This window comes from Erpetoichthys calabaricus, chromosome 11 (assembly GCF_900747795.2).
Source record: "Erpetoichthys calabaricus chromosome 11, fErpCal1.3, whole genome shotgun sequence".
NCBI lineage: Eukaryota > Metazoa > Chordata > Cladistia > Polypteriformes > Polypteridae > Erpetoichthys > Erpetoichthys calabaricus.
Window position 1 is genome coordinate 78,874,622 of NC_041404.2, and position 22,647 is coordinate 78,897,268.

A 22,647-nucleotide genomic window follows, 5' to 3' on the forward strand; every position below is an offset into this window, starting at 1 on the left:
TATTTAATATTTATTGCCCCCCAACCCCCTTCATCCTTGCGCAAATGCTGAAGTGGGGACTACAATTCCCATCAGCCAGTGTGCTGCTCTAAACAATTTCATCAGTGCTCACAAACTTTAAATAACAGCATCGAAAATACGGCTTGACATTTTTTCTCTCAGCCACTTTGAGATAACAGTTTTATTGTCTCACTGGATTACAGCATTTATCTTGGGGCAGTGTTTCTCAACTTTTGTGGCCTTAGGACCAAGTTTTACCTTTTTAGTTCCTGGATCACCCACAGACAGCATTAAAGTGAACTGAGCACAATTAGAAGTGTGGGTTGAAGATTGTCACCTTGGCGAAATTAGCACAGTTATAAAAAATGGGAAAAATATTGTGCAGCTTTATCGATTGCTTCAGTGAACCAAATGTGTGTCACATGTAGAGATAAATCTGAGATAAATTGATTCCGCTACATTTTTTATCAGTGTATATAGCCTTGAGTTTTTAAAAAAGCCAACACTGTTGTCCACCTCTTTATCCCCATCAAGTTCACAGTACCAATCAATGATTAGCATTAAGAGTTTTTTGAAGTTAAAAAACAAACAGGTAATACATAAAAACACTGCAAATTAACTGATGGAGCCAAGTCATAATTGTACAGAATGAAGTGCGATTTTTTTCGATAGCTGATGCAGATGCTGTTTTTCTGACTGTGATAAGACGAGAATAGGACAGTGCTATTGAGGGAGTAAAAGTAATTAGTAACTTTACTTTATTTTGTTGGTAGACATTTTTTCAAATCCACTGTATACTGAGGCAGTACTAATTTAAGGCTTTGATGCTAATGGAGAGTCGAGATTTTTAGCAGTTTTAGCTTTGAATGAATCAACTTTAAATCACCTCTGCAACATTCCCAAATACCGCTTTAAAATGGAGTTCTGCTCCAGTCTCTTTCTTACCAACATTTCCAAGGACTGCATGTAGCATGTTTAACAGTTAGCAGCTCATATGCACTAATAATATTATGGTAAAAAACACAAATGGTGAATATAGAAAGTACTTAGTCACATAGTACTTCTGATACATCCAGTTTACCAATTTCACTATAACTGAGGCCAATTGGCTTAAACCAATTCATTGACAAAGCACGACAGCTATTGCAATAATTATAAAAATGAACAGATCTATATAAATAAACATTTATTAAATGCAAAACGCCTTTTTGTTTCATAAGCAAAACATTATACGTATGTACATTGCTAGCACTGGTACAGAGCAAACCTTATGTTCAGCATTTCTGATGAAATATAAGAAAGATCTGCTGTTATAAAGAAAATGAGATACAACACTTTGTAATAATAATGTGCAGAGGTTCTTTGATTTCCTCCAGTCTCCAGACACACTGGTAGCAATCCAATCAGTCTACTCAAAATAATATTGCAGACTGCTGGACAGCGCTGGCGTATGTAGTTAGGGATTCTGTTCTCCTTTTACCTCATTTAATTACTATTCCCCTTCAGGTTGTGGAAATATTCCAAACAACTAAAGATCGGGATATGCTCCAGAAAGAGGAGAATTAAAAATAACCAGTTATTTGTTTTAACTGCCATTCCCACTGTTCATCCTAATTTAAGCAAATGTGCAAATTTCTGATTGAGACAGATGGCCTCGACTGTCCTCGTTACCCTTTATGTATATTTCTTTTGGCATTTGTACAACATTCCCTGTATTTCTTACCTCAGTACCTTTTTCTCTTTTCCCATTGCAGTTGTTTTAGGCACATAACTGTCCATCAGTTACTGACTGCACCCCTCTGATGTTTCTCCGCACATTCCATGGTAAAAAGGAGGAATGGCATGTCTGCTGCATTTGCCCAAAGATTGTGTGTTCCTTCACATCTCTTTAGTATTTTATTGTCTGCAATAACTTGTCTGATTCTGGGAAATGTGTGAATTTCAACAAAATACAGAACAAAGTTTTTGGAGAAAATACTGCCTTTAGAAAAAATAAAAATTGATCCCTTTAGTGATTATTTTTTTGACATGGCTGGAGCATTCCGTTGTTTCTTTAAGCTCGATGTATAGTATGTTCCTGGTTTTATAGTTTTTAATACCAGCTCCTGCGTTTATATTTTGTTTCACATTATTGTATATCATTACACAGTTTTTGAAGCTTTATCTTTAATGTATCATTAAGCTAGATGGTATTCCATTTATTAAATAAATACATCCATCTCTCTTCATTTTCAAACCTTTTTAATCCAACACTGGGTAGTATGGGACTCGAGTCTATGCCATAATGCAAACAAAGCTGGAACCAAATGTGGACTGGCCACCAAAATGCTATTTGCAAAATGTTAGTCAAATTAAATTGTCGAGAAGAAGAGATTTTTGTGGTTATCTGCTAAGAATTGTAATTATTTTCACAGTCAGAAGTGCAGTACCAGAAGTCTTTAAAGAATTTTTTTCAGCTCTTAATGCAAGATGGATTTGTCAATGTCACAAACAAGATGCACAACATTAAACAGCAAATTGTTACTGCCTTATCTTGATTATGCCTGTTTCTTTATGATGTAGCTCACTGAAACATTATCTTTTTCACCTCAAGTCAGAGGGTTGTTGCCTGTGTGTAATTTGATCCAAGCTCAGTGAGCTATGCCTGTACATCAGAAGACAGAAAAATGCAAACTGTCAGCCTTGACAGCAATCCTCTATTTAAATGAATTTAACCATGGAGTGCTTTATATAGAAATATCCATACAGTGGAACTGCAAGCTCCCTGTGGTTGAATAATATGAAATACAGTACATAAGAGGCAAAAGGAAAAGAGGGCAAGAGTGGTAGATGGTTCTTCAACAGGCCAAGGCTGACCAGTTTAATGCAATGCAATGCACTTCAATGTCAAGCAAGGCTAACTGTGCACAACAAACTAATATTAAAAATCAGGATGAGCCAAACATCAAACATGAAGGCAAGTAAATTAATAATTTATTTAAATAATGGAGTGATTCAAAAGTCAAATCCAAAAAAAGCAAATTAAAGGTCATAAAAGAGTAAGAGAGAAAGAATACATCCAAAAGATCAAAGAGCAAATCTACAGTATCAAAAAATAAGTAAGAGGTCAAGGACTGAAGATCTTAACAAGAACAAATATTTGGACAGGCTAAAAAAAATTGAATTTAATGAGAAAGGTCAAAAACAATAAACTGCAGAAAAACAAAATGTTGCTTAACTGCTGTTAGAATGTGAACACTGGGTGGGCTGTTGCAAAACTGCAAACTGCATTGCTCAAGGAAAGCACCAGACGGACTACCTCAGATTACATCCGCAGCTCCTCCATCGGCGGGCTGTCGAGCAGCAAGTGTAGGGGGGAGCAGCCAACACATAAAGTGCACAAGAGGAGGGACTAAAGGTGGAAGCCCAGCCCATTGAGGACACACATTTCAATCCGGGGCAAAATGGGATCTGCACTTTCATATCTGAGCCCTAACCAGGACTCATGTGTCTGTCACCTTAATTTTATAACATGGATATACATTTTATTTATTACTGAGCTTATGGTCTTGTGGGAAAGAAAGATGCAAGACAAATGTACAGTTTGGCAATACAGTACAACTAACACTTCGTGTTTCACTGCTCTGGTGACTTGGGCATTAAAATTGGATTATCTTGTTTGTATGTAACTGTATGACCACATACCAGTATTAGTTATGTTATTTTTTTCATCTTTTTATTTTGTGGCTTACACTGTACCAGACGTAAAACCTGACTATTTAAAATATTGTCCAAACATAAGTAATGGATTTTCATCCTTTCCCATAATAGTTTTGCGCCGTACTGGATTTGGATCAGTCTGAGCAGAGGAGGGACAAACCAGTAGCTGGAGATGGCAGCCAACAGGAGAGTTAACTCTTGTAATCTAGCAGGCTGGGAACGGTACAGCCGTGTATTCAAACCAGTCACTTACCCCTATTCTATGGTCAATTAGGGGGTGATGAGTTGTAAGCTAGGTGTCAAAACTCTGCTTCAATATGATTAAACAGTAATAATGCTAAAGAGTGGGTTCTGAGTGCAGGTATACAGTACTGTTCTGCCTGATCATAGCTGGAACACCATAGATAAACTGAAGCGTTTTAAACTTAGTTACAGAGGATCTCTTTAGCCTTGCTTGTCTTTTGTACTTTGTGGGTGTTCAACCTTCTATGTTTTCTTAGAGAACTGCATATTCCTTTACTAAAACTACAGGTTAGGATATTTTCAGCCACATGTTTAGAAAGGAGACCAGTCCTATTAACTATGCACAGCCCATGGCTGACTTATGTCTTATGCACCTGGCACAGTCTCTGCCTTCTGCCTGTTGTCAAACTACCGTTCTAAATTAAGTGTCAAGGCCTGTGAGCATTTTGGAGTGTGGCTGAGAGGGTCCTGGCACTGAAACTACTGTTTCTTCCTGCTTTGTGCCCAGTGCTGCTGGTATGTGATCTGGCTCTTGTGATCCTGAATCAGATTAATCAGTAAATGGATGGATGGAATCGGCCACTGAATAATATGGCATGACCCACCGGCAGTTAATCCTGTACTTATCGTGCCTACTGCTAAACTACTGCTTGTGGCTTCATTTTACCATTCTCCAAAAAGAGATGCGCTGCGCTCTCCTATCTCTGTCCTGCTACTTAACCTATTAAAACAGGAATTGTCTAGATTAAGCAAGATCAAAGCACAACTGTTAACAGTGGGCTTGAGATAAAATGGTCGTGCGCCAGGGTGGTGTGACTCATGGCTCGCTTGGAAGCGTTAGTGGCTTGGTGAGCCAGGAGGGGAGGTGTGAATATGCCAACAGACTGTGTGCCGTGCTTTGTTGCACACCCCACTCTTTCCTTAATTTCTTCCATCTCAGTGAATTGGTCTGAAAGATAAGAGTTAAGACGTTATAGCTGGTGTGGGCTAAAAAGTTCAATTGCAGGTCTAAACCCAGGCTGCCAACCCCTTTATGGTAAAGGGCAGTAAAAGCCGTCTCCGCAAGGCCCCATTTGAAACACAGAAGCCAGCCAATGAATGCTTTTGTGTGCATTATTTATGCATTTACTTGACAGCAGCAACGTGCAGCTCATGCTCACCAAATGATGCACTCATATTTCGCTAAAAGTGAAATTCCATTAGCAGTCCCTGGGCAGATAAAAAGCCATAAATAAAATGAGAAATAATTGGCAATGACTCTCCAAGATGTCTACACAGCAGACTTAGCAAGCTGGAGACACAAGAGAAATACACTTCTTGTTATAAAAAGTGACAAACACAAACTACTATTGAGTAGCACATGTGAAAAGACTGGCCATCTACCGTGAGGGAGCATTTCAAGGTTGTAATTCATTAGGACTTTATTTAGTTTGGGAATGATCAATATGGGTTGGCAATTATGAGCATCGCTCTTGATTTTAGAGTGTGACCACCATACAGTGATATGACTGATGGCTGAGCAGCAAATAGCAAAGCCTTTAGTGAAGATAGAGTATGGCTTATGTGTATTAAATCCCATGTTCTCCCAACAGCATTCATTCTCTTGAATGAGTAATGGTCTTGTGCCCAGTGGTGGAAAGGTTCCAGACCCCCGCAATTCTGAATTGGATTAAGTGGGTTTGACAATACTGTATTATGATATGTGTTTATGACTAATTTTATTAGTGTGTTCTGGAGACAACACACGTTTCTAAGACCATGGGTACTCTGATCCCATCTGGGGAAACTTGCTTTCGTTTCAGGATATAACTATTTTCTGTAACCTTTCCTAGACTTAGCCTCATTCTCTTTGAGTCAATAATTGTGAGTAGTTGCTTGTGTGGGTTTAACCTTTGGAGCATATTCAGTGATGGAACACAAGAGGTAATAGTGGCCAAGCAGGTAGAAACAGCAATATGAAATCACTTGGTGTTGGGCCGCCAAGCAGAACCTACTTACGGCAGTACGCCCCCTAGTGAATTAATGCTAGTATATTGTCCACCTGTCGGCCACCACTGGAGTCAAGTTAGGATGAGCAGCCCGGACTCTGCTTTGCTAGCGAGATGCTATGTGCTACCACCTGCTGGCCAGGAGATCCCTCACTAGCCTCAGTCTCTCACTTGTTATACTTCAGCACAGATCACATCTCCCTTTCCGTCTCTATCTCATGTTGGTGACCATACTTATTTTGAAACAATCAGCAGATGTATATGGCTTGCTGTCCCCTATTAGGCATACGTACACGTCCAAGATCTCTTTCTTCTCTGGTGGATACCTATAGAACTTGCCCTGATGGTGACTTTGTCCTAGGGCAACTCTTTCCAGTCATAGCAAAACACGGAGAAGGAAATGGTTGTAGGGAAACCCTGATTGCAAAGAGCTCTAACAGAACTGATCACTTAGTACAACTCCATTCATCCTTCACCACTGAAGCAAACAATTGAAAAGAGCAGGTGACTAATGCTCCTGTGGCTGAAGCCATCACTTTGAATAGACAATTATGCTCACTCATTTAAGGTTGCTGGTATTGTGGGGACATTTGCAATGTGATAATATCAGATGTGAAGACACATCTTATCTTCACCTTCCCCTGGTAGAAAAGCAGACGCTCCCTACAAAAATCATCTCGTATTCCACTGCCAGTCTTGTGCTGCAGCTCTGAAATAACAAAGAATGAATGAGTGTGAGCAGCCACACGCGCATACTGAAAATTATACCCCTGGAAATAAACTTCTCTGAGCTTTATGTTTGTGACAAAAGGTTGGAGGGTGGAGGTGGGCTGTAATAGATGTCTGTAACACAATGAGATTGGCAATTAATGATTACTTTCTGTTTAGCTCAGTGAAACAATACCTTTTCAAAGGGTACTGAGCATCTTTTCCGCTTGGTGGCTACTGCTGTGCTGTCTCCCAGAGGCTTTGGTAATGAAGCCAAGAACAGACCACAGTCTGCTGCTAGCATTTCCTTCAACGTGCACAGTGCTTGTTTTAATTTGAGTCCAGATTGCACCCTTCTGATTTTAGGTCATTTTCACAGGGAGCTGCTGAGCTCTTCTCAGATTAAGTCTACACTCTGCTTCTTTTAATGCTAACATATCCCCTGCCCTAGCCCTAACCCTAACCCTAACCCTGAAATGTTCCCCACCCCGCACCATTTTATATGCCTCTGTCATGCTCATCCATTATAAGACCACCCAACACACTCAGAGATTAGATAACTTCTGAAAACCCAGAAAACATAGGATCAGTCTTTATTTTATTTAGTGTCTTATGGTATAGCACAATATTTACAAAGATAGCCGAGAGCACAGACACTTTCAGTTACCATTGTTAACTTGTTAGCCAGTAGGTTTCATTCTCCCTATTATTAGACATCATCTTCTGTTCCCAGCTACAAGGTTATTATGCCTTATTCTAGACAGAGCCGCCTAACAGAAAACTACTTTCCACATTCAGACCACAGCCTTGCTACATGTCAACATTAGGCCAATTCAGTCTACAATTTTCATCACCTTAGTCCTATTATGTGTTGCTTTTCTAATGAGAGCTCACGTGTGTACACTGCAGAGTGTTGACTTATTGACCGTTCCATGCATCGCAGGAGAATGGGATGCTTACCAGGATCTGCCGAGTTTCGCAGCATTTGTGTTAGGCTATAGTGGTTTCTGTTGCTATAGCAACTGGTTAACAGCACCTCGCATTTAGGTAAGAATTCTCAACAAGACGAGACCATTTTCTTTCCAGGGAATATTGCTTTTTTTGCTAGAGTTACCCAAATAAACATAAATTTCAACAAAGCTCTCAAAACCATGTTTGGTAACATTCACCTTTGTTTTCTGGCTTCGTTGTCACTTACTGGAGTATCCTCAGATGCAGGAACAGCTCCAAATGAGCTACAGCTTCGGCAGTCTTACCAATGCATTTGTCCATTTTGAAAACTGAAAGATGTTTGGTGAGGGGATAATTTTGGGGTCACCTTCAACTAGAGCCATAATTTCAGTAATGTATCATCACAGTGTTTGTATAACAGGATTGGGAAAAGCACAACCAAAATCAGGGAATGTTCTGCCACTATACTGGAATTAAAGGAATATTCCGCTTTTGACAACCTTCTATTATTGGGAGGTGCTCAGGAGGAGTGTTCTACCATAGTGTGGCAGTGCCTGAGGGACTCTTCTGCTACTGATGGGAGGTTTCATAGGACCATTTAGAGTGTTCTGGCACTGGCAGGCAGTATATGAGGCGCTGCTCTGGGGTATGAGGGAGGGGCTTAAAGGGTATGCTGATGTTTCGATTGGTGGAGCTCAAGGTGCTTTATTGCCATTGAGTGTCTGTGCTCCAGGGCCTTGTTTGCCATTGGGGTACCAAATGACATGTCCTGCTTTTAAAAGGCAGTGCTTGTGTCTGACAGAATGGGATTGCATTTTCTGCCATTGAGGGACAGCGCTGAAGAAGAATCGTAACCACTAATTGACCAAATGGTGTTTGAGGAACTGCAGCTCCATTAAGGGGTAGAGCTCATCAGAGTGAACTTCCAGTTCAGTGGAGTAAAGGACGTACACTGTCATTGCTGAGCAGCCATCAAGGCAGTATTCTGTTAGCTAGAAGGGGGCATCTTCTGTCAAATGTCCATATCTTGTTGATTATCTAAATATCATTTATTCATCTTACTGGCAATTCACATTATAGTACTAAAAGAAGATTTTCTTTGTTACACATAACACGAGAGTTCATACTCTCAAACACACTGCATGAAAGTTTTAGTCTGTGTGTTCAGATTTTATTTCATTCCCCTCTAAAGAAGTGAGGAGATTTGGGGCTATTTTACATTGCACACTCTTCTTGAATCCTATATTAAGAAAAGTATTAAGACTGCTTCCTTTCATTTAAAAAACATTTCCAAGCTTTGTAATTTTCTGACATAAAATGCGGCCGAAACTCTTCATGGCTCAAAGACTGTGTCTCTGGTCTCTGATATGAATGTGAGCGTCACTGGAGCACCACCAGTAACAGTCCTGTCTGCTGTTCTCTGTCAACCTCCGACTATAAATATATCACCAGGTCATGTCACTTATGAGGTGTTGTGAAAAAGGGGATGAGACAGAGTATAGCAGTCAGGGGGAGAAATTTGTTTCTTGGTGCAGAAAGTAATGTCTGCTAGTTAACTTCAGGAATGATTATTAACTCTTGCCACATAAAAGAGCCTCCATGTTCAGTCAGTATTCATGGAGTGGATGTAGAGGTGGTCCACTCCTATAAGTACTTGGGTTGTCCACTGGTTCTTGTAACACAGAGGAAGACTGCATTACTTTAATGTGAGAAGTAACGTCCTTCATAGCTTCTACATCTCTGTGATGGCCAGTGTGATATTCTACACTGTGGTGTGCTGGGTTGGTAGCATCACTTCAAGAGAGGCCCAGTGAATCAACAAGTTAAATAAAAGGGCAGGCTGAATTATGGGATGCACTCTGGACCCCCTGGAGGCAGTACAGGATGAAAGAATAAAAACAAAACTGAGTGCCATTACGAACAATGCTGCACGTCCTCTCACTGAGTACTTTCAGCCAATGAATTATTCAGCAGAAGTGTGTCAAGAAATGCTACGGGGACTCTTTTATACCAACAGCAATATGTCTATATAATGCCTCACCAGGACTGTGACTATCAAGTCAAAAGTTTTTGTTTCTTTTTAATGTTCTTCCTTTTCAGTCATTCTGGTGTGTTTCCAGACCATTCTGTGTGTATATATATATCAAACTATCGATCTATTTAATGAGCTTCTGTAAAAAGCCAAATTTCTCCCTGGGGACAAATAAAGTTTTTTTTTCATCACATCATGTTTGGACTACTGTAATGATAATCTATATGGTGCTTCTTCACAGGGACTCAGGAGTCTGCATGTACAAAATTCAGATGCCAGAGCTCTCTGCCCCAGTAGACACTGGGAACTTATTACCCTCGCATTTAAACAGCTCTGTTAGCTTCCTGTTACATTTTGGATTTCTCTGCTTATTTCCATGTCTCTCCATGGTGTAGACCCTACATATCACAGTGGTATCCTTCAGTTATATAACATGGAAGATTTTCACACTGGAAGTAAAGTAAGGCTTTAAATTATTCTATATATATTAATGCATTAACATTGTTTGTCAGTTCTCTGTGATAGATGGTACTGCATTATCAACCAGTGTTCACAAGAGGGCACATCGACGCAAAGTAGTATCCTTCTAGTCAGACTACATATTTATTACAGGATATTGCTGCACTGCAGTAGTAATTGCTGGAGCTCTGTGTTCCAAAGGGATCATGACACAATACCACTAATGTTTGTTGCAACATTCAAAATAAACTTTAACTTAAACAGTAAGCAGTCAACAAGCTTTAGCTTGAATGGGCAGAAAAGAGCATCTCGGGTGTTTAAACCAGAATTAGTGGAATGTTAATATATGTCATGAGAAGACAAAAAAAGTGTGGATATGCACTACCAAGACTCAGTGTTTAACATGTTTAAGACCCATAGGCTCAGAGTCTGTGACTATGTGTGACCTACAGGAGCACAGGTTTGGAGAAACCCTGGAGTCTTGTATATTCAGACATAAGAAACACAAAAAACAGGACGTCCACCTTGTAGTCAATGCAGCACAAGTCCCAAAGTGAACAGCTTGGCTATTATGGTGGTGTTGAATGTAGCTAGCACAAAACAGAAGGCATTCCTCACCATGAGTTACTGTCAAACTTTGGTGTTGTCCAAATAGAAGCCAAAGCCTGTCTTTGAGGAATTTCTTAGTATGGTGAAGATATCTGGGATATTTTCACGAAAGCAGGCAATGTGGCTTCAAGGTTGTCAGTTTCATCACAGTATTATGGGAATATGTGTTCCTGTTTACGATTAAAGCTGCTTTTTCCAGAAGTAACTGTTAAGGATCTTTCACAAAAATAAATGCATGTGTTTTGCACATTTTAAACAGACTGTACAAATGAATAATGGACATGTTGATTAATATGCAACACAAGCAACTTTTCCATGGATGTTTTTCACATGGTTTGCCATCATAAAGCATAGGTCGTCATTGGGTTCTATTATATCATAAACTTTTTTTTTCTCCATTCCGCATTAAAATAAGAGGTTAAATATTTTTCTTGGCCATCACTACAAACTACACAGGGTAAGTAACATATAAAAAAATACCAATTTTGGGTGATGTATTCCTTTAATATATTTAAACTAATCCACCTTAATAAAAGGATAAGTGTCTGTGTGTCAATTCAGTTGCTATAGATCTGTCATTCCAACAGATGGCACATCACAAACATTTTTATAAATAAAAAGCATTGCATTTGACACTCCAATAGATGGTGCATCACAAATATTAACACTGCTTTTCCAAATCTCATACCAAATGGCATATAACAGAGGCATGCATTTCTTTTTGTAATTCCAACAGATTGCACTTTTTATTACTACAAATTGTGAAGAGGGGGGCTGAACGCACCCCTAAAAGACATAGTCGCTCCTCCGAAAACCCTTCTTAAACGTCAATACAATGGGAAACAAATACAGTTTTTTTACCTCCTCTTTGCTCGATTAGCTGCTGGCTTGGTGCTGCTGCGGTGCTGCATGATCTGCATCTCGCACACCGCATTGAACATTTAAAAGCTTGTACAGCAGCTGTCCTTTTTTAGTGAAGTAGAAGGAACATGGGAGCAACACACCTCAGCTAAGCTGACTTCCATGGACAGAGCAAGAACCCTATCACATTTTTAAGTAAAAAATTGGTTTCTCAGGAACGCAATTATTCGACAATTGAGAAAGAATGTTTGGTGATTAAATGGGCTGTGGATGCATTCCGTTATTACTTATAGGGTCGTAGTTTTTCATTGGTTACTGATCACGCTCCTCTTCAATGGCTATACCGTCAGAAAGATACAGACTCATCTCATGAGATGGTTCTTGAGCTTGCAACCGTATAGTTTTACTGTCAGTCATTGACCCGGCTCTGCGCACATTAATGCAGATGTTCTGTCATGCCTGTCTGAAGCTGGTTTGGAGAGTCGCTTAATTCACGAAGATGTGAATAAAGCTGAGGGGAGGGGGTGTGAAGAGGGGAGCTGAACGCACCCCTAGAAGATGTGGTTGCTCCTCCGAAACTCCCTCTTAAACGGTGATACAATGGGAAACAAATAGTTTTTTACCTCCTCTTTGCTCGATTAGCTGCTTGATTGCTGCTGCTGCTGTGCCGCGTAATCTGCATCTCGCGCTGTGCTTCGAACATTTAAAAGTCCGTACAGCAGCTGTCCTTTTGTCTTATTGCATTGTCTCTCTTCTCCCCCAGATATCTTCTGCTTTATTCCTTATGCGTTATTATGCTGTTTACAAATAAAGTTTGTTTCTTGAAAACCCTGAAGCAACCCTGAGCAACTGTGTGACCCAAGCCTGACAAAATGTCTGTGAGGTGCCATCTGTTGGAATGACAAATGCAGTGCATTTTATTACTATACATATAGATGTTGCACTGCAGATGTTAACGTTGAGGTCTACGTTACTTGGATTTCAGCACATCTTAGATGGGTAGCACAGCTAGTAATATTACATTTTCATAACTGTACATTAATAATTAATAAAAGATTAACTTTTGGCCTTCTTTTAAGACAGGTACTAATGCATCAGCCCAAAGTCTTTATATTTCTCCATGATATATGTTGCAATTAAACAGTTATTAATCTTTATTAAGATCTAACTGGCACAATATCCAGGGCGGTTTCTTGCTTTGCCCCTAATGCCCCGGGATAGGCTCCAGCCCAATGGACCCTGAGTTATACTCATGGATGTATGTACAGCATTATTTTGTATTTATGTGCTTTGTAAGGCACCTAGTGATCATTTCTGCTGTGAAAGTTACTATATAATGGTGTTATGGCTGAAGCTGTTCAGTCATCACCACCAGTGACTCATTCTTTAATTCTAAGAATGTCTGCCCTCCAGCTGGTACTTCTCTTGAAGTACACATTTAAGGCACTTTGGAAAGGTGTTTATCATAAAAGGCATTTTTTTAAATAAACTGCTGCGTGTCTGTTTGAATAGTAGTGCAGGCTTTCATATGAAAACACAGCATTTAATGGGTTATCAACTGAGAGCAGCCAAGCGGCATGTTACCAGTATCCTAGGAATGCACTCATTTAGTAATCGGCATAGGCATGTGACTAATTATTCAATTAAAAACTAATTATCAGTTAACAATGCAAGATGAAAGACCACAGGGTTGTATGGTAATGCTGAGTTTTCTTCCCCGTTTAATCACAACTGTGATGAGTGATCTTTGGCGTCCAGGGCTGCTTCTGCCTCGTGCTTGTTGTTGTCACAGTTGGCATTAGCTCCCTGTAACAGAAGAAGGTTCAGAAGTTTGATAATGGGAACGAGAACACACAGTTCTTGAACTAAGTACTGATCCATGTAAATTCTCACCATGAAAAAAAGCACCCCATATTAAGCGTGCATGTGAAAAAGCATGATGTGAGTTTTAATAGGAGTTTTACACTCAGCCCAGACTGCTGACCTGTGTACAATCTGAATTAAAAAGCTAAGGAAGATATCTAACTCTCGATAATTTATTAATCTCAGATCCATACTTGTAAATTTAAATAAATATTTTTTGTACATTTTTGAGGGTGTTCGAAGAGAGTCACTGTGCAAAAAGCAAAAAATTTCCAAGCTTATTTTTTCATTAAGTTACATGCACTAACCTGGTTACATTTTATAGGCTTATCCACTAGTTTGACATGTAAGTTTTCTGTTTTATTATGATTTCGCAAATCTAAAAAAAAATTAAAATACCCAGATGAGAGGCCAGGGTGACAACGAAAGCAAATGGGCCAGCGGACTGGAAGAATAAGTTTGTGTCCGGCCAGCAGGAAATAAAAGACCAGGGGCCTCATGTATAAATGGTGCGTACGCACAGAAATGTTGCGTATGAATGTTTCCACACTCAAATCGTGATGTATAAAACCTAAACTTGGCGTAAAGCCACGCACATTTCCACGGTAACTCATACCTTGGCGTACGCAATTTCTCCGCTCGGTTTTGCAGACTGGCGGCACCCAGCGTCAAAGCAGTGCTACTGTTCCTGTGTGGTCACCCTTTCTTTCTTAGCTCCACATTCCTGACGCGGCTTTATAAATACACTGAAACTAACTGCATATTGTTTATTAGTGTAATGCATCTGATTGTAATTAACCTGCAGCAATATAATGGTCCAGGGAATAGCCATAGTATTCCAAATACCATAACTGCTTTAGCATTGTTACGCTCACTGCATCTTGTTCTTCTTTTTGCTGCTCCCATTAAGGGTTGCCACTGCAGATCATCTTTTTCCATATTACTCTCACTGCACCACTCGGAGTATTTATATCACTGTATCTGAGTGGGGAATCACAGCAGCAGCTAATCGGAAAGAGAATTACAGTTTCAAGTACACACTACCTCAACCACGGCAAAAAGCGTCAAAGCATTTCCTGTACGGACCTCATGTTTCAGAAACAGTTTCATCCCAAGAACTATAAACGCACTCAATCAGTCCATCAAGTGCTCCTTGTAGAACTGTTTGTACTTATAAGTACAATTACCTCACTGTAAACTTACACTACAGTTATAATATTGCACAACCTGCGCTACTTTATAAAGCGCGTATGATGACAATATCATTTTTAAGATGAAATGCAGCAAAAATTGTTGCTTATAGCAGGGGTAGGCAACGTCGGTCCTGGAGTGCCACAGTATGTGCAGGTTTTTGTTCCAACCCAGTTCCTTAACGAGAACTCAATTATTGCTGATGAAGCACATATTGCTTAAGTGACATTTTAATGCTTCATTTTAGTGGTCTCGCTTGTTAAGGTTCTCCAACCTTAATTGCTTATTTCAATCTTAAACTGCTGCATTCAGTGTTTTAATTGCTCCTTATTAGCAATAAGATTAGTATACAGATAAAACTTTAACTTCATTTAAATAATCTGTATTGTTAATAATTAAACATGTGAGGACACGGTGCCGCAGCGTATAGCTAGTTCACGGATAGCTCCTGGCTTGCGAATAATTATTGCTGGTGCTGACGCGACACTGGAAGGATAGACGGATAGAATAATTAAATATGTACTACAAAGATATTTCAATGTTCCTTAAAAGTTTTGAAGAATCGGCGTTCTAAGCTTACAAATGGCTTAACGTCTATTACAGAGCTGATTGTGCGGTGATTGGGTATTTGGAGAAAGAAAAGTAAAGACAGGAATTGGAGGTTAGTACGTTTGAAAGAGACAGTACTTCTGTAATAAATTATTTCATCGAAGGTCGCACATGGCGCAGCAAGCCTCTTGCGTGAGATATGAACAATCACTGCACCACCGTGTTCCCATGTTTAATAACATGCTTTCATTCCTTTCATCATGAAAAAGATATCACGTATACATCTCAGTATTTTAATTATTCAGAGAGCTGTAATATCTCGAATGTAATGGATTATGTGTCCTGTCGGAGAAAGAGAAAGAACGGAAGCACGTAGTGATTCACACACAGAGCACATAGAAGATCAAATACAGAACAAAGCATTTAACATGCTACTTGAGAAACTAGTAAAATAAATGATTTTAAGATGAAGTTTATGATGTTCTACTTTAATGGCAAAATAAACTATGTGATTAAAGTGGGAATTTCGAGATTAAAGTTGACATTTTGTGCTTTTTTCCCACTGTGTGCCTATTTTTTTTGTCTGTACCCTAATAAGCTTTCATATGACACTCAGACGGTGGGCTACGACTCGCCTTTTCATGGCGACTTTGATATGTGATTTCTTTTTTATTTCAGGCACTGTGCGACTTTGTGAACTTGATCTTTCGAGTTTCTCCGACACTCTGTCACTCAATCAACTTCCTTTTGTTGATTATACCACTGTTTAAACCAACAAATAGTACGTTTTTCCTTTGCCTCCACTTGGTATTCGCTGAAATTCTTATATTTTCCCCCGTACTTTTCCCATTGTCTTTTCACAGAAGGCTATTTATATTGATTTGCATATTCAAAGAGGCGTAATTCTGGGAGGAGTTGGGGCGGGACAGAAGGCGCGTGCACGTGCGTTACTTTTCACACTGATCGGGATTTATGTAGTGGAAGAACGTGAAATTTTGCGTGCGCACAGATTCTTGCATCTGGATTTTTCTGTGCGTACACACAATCCTGCTTTTGTGCTTACGCCATGTTATAGTGTGAGTTCTACGCACGGCGTTATACATGAGGCCCCAGAAGCTAAGATTCAGAAGGGGTTCCGTCACCCATACGCCAGATACCAGTGGTCCTCATTTGACCCGCAGGGGTGCTTGGGAATTGGAGTCCGGAAGTGCAACCCTGTCAGGGTCCCTGGCTCTCGTTAGAGGGCGCTGTTGGGGGAGGACCGCCCTACTTTCTTTATGGCCTGGAAGTGCTTTGCGGAACACAGGAATGGCATCAGAAGCATTCCTGGGTCTGACATAAAAGGAGTCCGCTGCCTCAGTTCCAGTGAGTCAGAGTCAGGAGGCAGCGGGCAACACTCAGCGGAGGTGGAGAAGGAGGAAGAATTATTGGTTTACTGTGCTTTATTATATTATTGTGGCTGATTATTGGGGTGAGGTCTCTGAAGAAGTTCCTGAAGAGAATAAAAATCCTTTATTTTATTTGTATAGTGCGTGCTATATTAGTGTGTCTGTAGTTTGGGGCTCTCTGGTGCCCCCTTGTGGTCACACTACTTACATAAATACATATATACAGTACTGAAATATTACATACTAGCTGTCCCCTGCGGCTCTGCCCATGTAGTAGTGAAACAGGACAAACTTTAAAAATCAATAAAAAAAAATTTAAAAAATGTAATTCTGGCCAAGTGGAAGGTTTGTACACTCCAACGTCAAACATTAGCATTGTATCTTATCATGACAGGACAGTGTCCCCCATGCAGGGGGGAAAAGCATGTGGCCGTGATATCTCTTCCAATCACCAACCTCCCTCTAAAACACACGTAGCTCTGCTCTCTGTCTCTCTCAAAAACATCAAACGTTACTCTTTAGCAATCTGTAGATGATAATCCCTGCTGAACAAACAGGTATCGCTAGCTAAGCGGAGGCAAGGTGCACTCCAACACGTGGCGAGAGGTACAGTGACTCAAACAAAGGCAGGCGCGTGATTGAGGAGGGCCCTGTCCCACTACCTTTGGCCTGCAGCCTCTCTGTGGGATTTGCGCAAATAAATTGTTACCGCAAGCAAACTATGATAGCACAATGAGACAAGTCGCAAAATCAACCGGAATGTTCAAGCAAATTATAGAAAAAAACTGATCTAAATCCATTAAGTATTTCCATTTCTTGTGAAAAGCAGACAGACATACAGACAGACAGATAGATGTTGAATTGTGTATATATATATATATATATATATATATATATATATATATATATATATATATATATATAGATATATATATAGATATAGATACACAACATACACACACACACACACATATATATTGTATAGTACGTATAAAGCATATCCTGCTGTTGGAGTGTCTTTTTATTTATGAGCGACTGAAGGTTGGGACAAGAGGCAGAGCTTGTTCTGAGGTGATGGATCTACTCGTTGGTCGGCTTTATGTGGGTTGAGGGTGGAAGTGGTGGGTGGTTAAGCCACTCTGTAACCTTTTGTATCGGTCCCTGTTAGAAAAATGCTAGCCCTTTGCATGTAACATAAAAATATATAATTTATGGTGAATGCACATACATACATACAGTATATTCACACTTATATCACAGATATGTGTATGTATGTATGTCTATAAATATTAATAATCTTGGGTCCTAATCTTGTGCTCTAACCTTGTCCTTGTGAAATTTACCAGTTCTGCTCATGTCGATATGGTTTTCCTCCTGGTGGTCCATTTTTCCTCCCACATTCTCAAACACATACTGGTGAGGTTGATCAGCAGTTCACAACTGACTCTAATTCACTGAGAATTGCTGTTACAGACATCCAAATGATTGTGTCTTTTTGCAATTGGGACATTGTTTTGTACAGTTTTATGTTGCATGCAGTAGCTAACATTGTTCAAGGAGCTTTTGCCATATTTCTGATCCCAGTAAAGACCTGCAGAGAGAATCACAATTTCATATCAATGTTCAGAGCCCACTGTAAGAATCGCACACTGCAGACTGAATCACCTCGTAAGGATTCGGCCCTAGGGAGAGAGAGACTGTAAAAGACAACATTAGTGAGCTTTGGCGTCACTTGCCTCAGTGGGGCTTTTTAATGCATTTAGTCCTAGGAAATGAACAGAAGAGCTGCTACCTGCAAATCTCAGCTGCTGAGCCTATTGATAGAGCTTCATTTTCTTCTCATTAGCAATTGATCAATAAAGCCACTAAATTCACAGAACACCATGGGGCCTACCCACAAAGTCTCGGTGAAAATGGCTACATTTGACATTTAATTGCAGACAGCTGGAAAGTGGCTGAGAAGAAAAATGATGATGCAGAGGCTGAGTGCATGTTCTGCAAACCTTGAGCAATAAATAGTTCGATAAAGTTCCATTCTGGTCAATCTGAACGTGTCACTTTTCTCTTTTTACAGGGCCAAGTTCTTCAAGGGAAAGAAGGTGAATGGGGAATTTGACATCAGAGTGGAACAGGCAAGTGTCACTATTCATAATGTACATTTTCATATCTTTGTGTGCAACATAATGGTTTGCAGGTCTTTGGTTTGTCCTCCATAACACAACCATCATTTTTCACTGCAGTTGTTACAAGAGGAGAAATCCCAATCAGAAGCAAGTGGTGAGAGCCATGTGAGGTTCCAGTATTGTTTACTGGCCTACAGAAATCTGGTCACTTTATTTCTGTGTCATTAAAAATCCTACATTGTCAGTGATTTGTACAAAAAAAGACTTGTACTTAGTTCAGTTCATGCTCTTGTGACACCTGTGCCACAATTAATACATTAATTAGTAACAAAAAATAAACCAAGTGCTAGCAACAAAACTTCCAAAGGAGATCAATACATCCAGTTTCAAAGTAAGCCCAGGTAAAGCAGCACCGAGTTGGGGTCCATAGTGTTGTCATCTCACTGCTCAGGGGTCCCAAGTTCATATCACGGTACAGACACTGTCCTACTGCAGTGTTCTCCAGTTTCCGACATTGTCTCATAGGTGGAAGTGTCTGTTGAATTGGTGACTATCATTGTTCCAGTATGGTGACAATGTGGGTTCTTCTCCAAGGTTCACACTTCCCTTTAAGGTGTCTCTCGAACCCGACACCTTTGGTAATGTAACCTGATGAGCTGGACAGTGAGGATACCAACGAAGCAAGGGGATGACGCAAAAAGGTGCAAGTGTTTTTATTACAAGAAAACATCCATCCATCCATTATTCAACCTGCTATATCCTAACACAGGGTCACAGGGGGTCTGCTGGAGCCAATCCCAGCCAACACAGGGTACAAGACAGGAACAAGCCCCCAGCCCACCGCAGGGCACACACCCACACACCAAGCACACACTAGGGACAATTTAAGATCGCCAATGCACCTAACCTGCAAGTCTTTGAACTGTGGGAGGAAACCCACGCAGACACGAGGAGAACATGCAAACTCCAGAACCCAGGTCTCCATACTGCGAGGCAGCGGCACTACCACTGCACCACCGTGCCGCCCCTACAAGAAAACAGTGTTCAGATAAATAGTGCAGTGCTTCTAAAAATCAATAAATAAATAATCCATTAAAACCAGGGTGAAACAGAGGAGGTTAAAATAATTCCAATAAAAAGTTCCATTAAAAACGAGGTTAAAATACTGGCTGGAAGCCGTCCTTTTAAAAACAAAACCCGGTGCCTTCAACTGACAGTTCCCCTGATTCTCCCATCCGGAGCTATGCACCAGGGGAGTTGCCCTACCTGCAGCTGACCTTCACCATGCCTGGTTGCCTTCCGTCCTCTGGCTCCATACGGCACCACTAACCAGACTGAGATTTGGGTTCCACCAATGGCCAGGGCGTTCACGCTGGGGTTCCGATCCCAAATCTGACTCCTCCTGCCTTCCTCAGCCTTATGCAGCGAGCCAGCCGCATTCCGGTCTTTCCTGTTCCTCTCAAGTGCTCAGCAGGAGCGGCCCAATCAAACTGCCCCCGGGTGCTGGCCAAACACCCCGCTAGGGCTCACTTCTCCCAGCTGCCTGTTCTTATAGCGAGCCTGCTCTCGCTCAATCGCTCCTTCGCTTCCTGCCTCCCTTTCTTCCTCCTTTAACCTCCATTCTCTTTCTGATCTTTTTTCCTCCCCTCCGCACTCGCGCTCCTACTATATATAATGGGGATGTGGCACAGGTGTGGCGATTAGCAGCTCCCGGCATCAATTACGGATGTGGAGGATTCTTCACCTGTACACATAAGCGAGGAAACGCTCGCAGCATGTCACATCTGAGAACCGCTCCAGCCACATTACCATGCCCCCTCTATAAGCCGAGAGTGCAGCGATTATTTATTTAAAAACTGGCCTTTTTTTCTAAGCCACTAACCCGCTATACCACAGTGTGCACAAAAACGAGCAATTCAAATGAAGCTGGGGCCTGTCTTACCTGCAGTGCCGCTGGGATACGTTAGTTCTTCCATTGATCCTATAATGGAAAAAGTGAGTTCTGAAAATCTTTCAGAAATAATCCACTCTTTTATTTTGTGAATTACTTTCAAAAGGTATATAAATCCTGCCAGCGCATCCTCCCAACCTCTCCTCTCCTCTCTTAATGTTTCTAGACTGTTGCATTTAGAAGCAAAGAAAGCACAATATACTTGGTTAAGCTTGTTATCCATTTACAGACATATTAACTGTGATTGACAAATTCTTGGCAACAGTATCTTTAAGTTCACAATACAATTCTTAGGAAATTCTGATCTAGATGATTTAGAGTTTAATGTTCGTGGTGTTTTTCTACTTAGCCCATTTGTAAACCAGCGAAACACAGACGGTGGGTCTCTGGTCCAAGCTGCTTGTTTATGTTGTGCAAATGAGTCCTCTGCCAACACGTGGGTGAGACCATTTACTGAACTGCTTACAAATCAAGATGGATTGGCAGAGTGCTTCTTAATAAATGTGTCTAGTGCAAGGACACACACATATATAAGATTTATATTTACGTAAGGATTGAAACCTGTTCACTTAAACCTTTTAAGAGAAACACAGGTAAAAAGCAAAATATGTGTTATAATGCTTTGTCCTGCTTATTCAATCAGTTTTTTGTAGCTGACCTTCTGTCTTCCTCACTGGTACAGCACTTCCCACCGAGGCAGCCCTCCAAATTGGAGAACGAGTAGCAGTCACAGGCAGTGTGTTATGAGCGGGAACATTACAGTGAAGCAGAAGGGAAATGGTTGATAGCATTCCTTGTCACTTTTCCCTATAGACTGCCACCAACACCAAACCAATTCAGTTCAATATTGACTAGTTGTGCTTGTCTTTTTAGGTATGTAAGCAATTTGGACTACACCCTCAATCTATATACAGTGTTTATATAGATATATAATGCTAAGGTCTGACTGTCTGTCACACAATTAGTCACAAATTACTGGGGCTAGAACCTTCATCTTGGTCTTAATCAAAAGCTTGAGTCCCAATCTGTTCTGGAAATGTAAAAAATCTTGGGTAGAAACAGCCCCAGCAAAGTGAACTGTTGTTGTGTGTTTGTTGATTGAGAAACCAGGTGATATAGCAGAAAGAAAAAACAGAGCAGCAACATGTACTGAGTGTCAAACAAATCGCAGAAGATTATTACATTATGAAGAACATCACAATAGTAAGAAACAAAAAGAAGACCAGTGACATATACTGAGCATCAAGCAAATCACAGAAGGTGATTAAATGATGTGAAACAAGAAAGAATAAACTGTCAAGATGCTGAAGCAAATAGACAAGCAAGAAGAAATCCTAATTATTGCTTGATATCGCCTAATAATCTGGCATTTTAGGTCACAGCAACCAGGGGGCCAATTTATTTGTGGGCAGAAAAGTTTATAAAGCACAATCCCCACCAGCCCCTCTATTGCGAATCCCCCCAGAGCACAGTACATACATGTTCAGAATTTATAATCAAATGTAAGTATGGTGTTTATTGATCATCGAACAGCAAACTAAACTAAACGTCGATAAAGAACAGCAAAATGACCTGTGGTCGTGTGTTTGTGGCAAAATGATTGCAAAACCGAGTGATAACCACTATAATGGCAGAAAGATAAAAGAGCAGCAACATCTGCTGAGCTTCACAGAAATACCACTACGTAGCAAATTCATATCAACGATGGGTTAAATGTCAAGCTGTATTTTTTCATGTTGAAAATAAAAGAATGTGTTGCCAAAATAAAAATGTTCTGCTTGCTCTTCATGAACCATGTGCATTCTGTTTTATTTCAAAAGCCACCAGAAGTAATAAAATACATTATGACTTCTAGAGGATCTGAAAGAAGTAACTATTTAGAATGCATAAGACGTGTCAGCAGCTCCTTGTCTTTAATTTTGTTTTTATTTGTATTTTATTTTCAGATCATGGGTCTGCATGATTCACTGGTATTATTAAAAAAAATTGTGCATGTGGCTTGGACATTGAATTTCCTTGGTGCTGGAGAATG

General features: G+C 40.3%; 1 protein-coding gene across 4 annotated transcripts in view; it reads left to right on the plus strand.

Annotated features, from left to right (window-relative positions):
- The window catches only part of syn1 (synapsin I), a 326,193-nt gene that overhangs the window by 92,356 nt on the left and 211,190 nt on the right, over nucleotides 1-22,647 (plus strand). For all 4 annotated transcript variants that reach the window (XM_051933641.1, XM_051933643.1, XM_051933642.1 and 1 more), the window contains exon 2: nucleotides 18,616-18,677. In XM_051933641.1, the coding sequence (XP_051789601.1) occupies nucleotides 18,616-18,677 (62 nt within the window). The remainder of the gene's footprint in view (nucleotides 1-18,615; nucleotides 18,678-22,647) is intronic.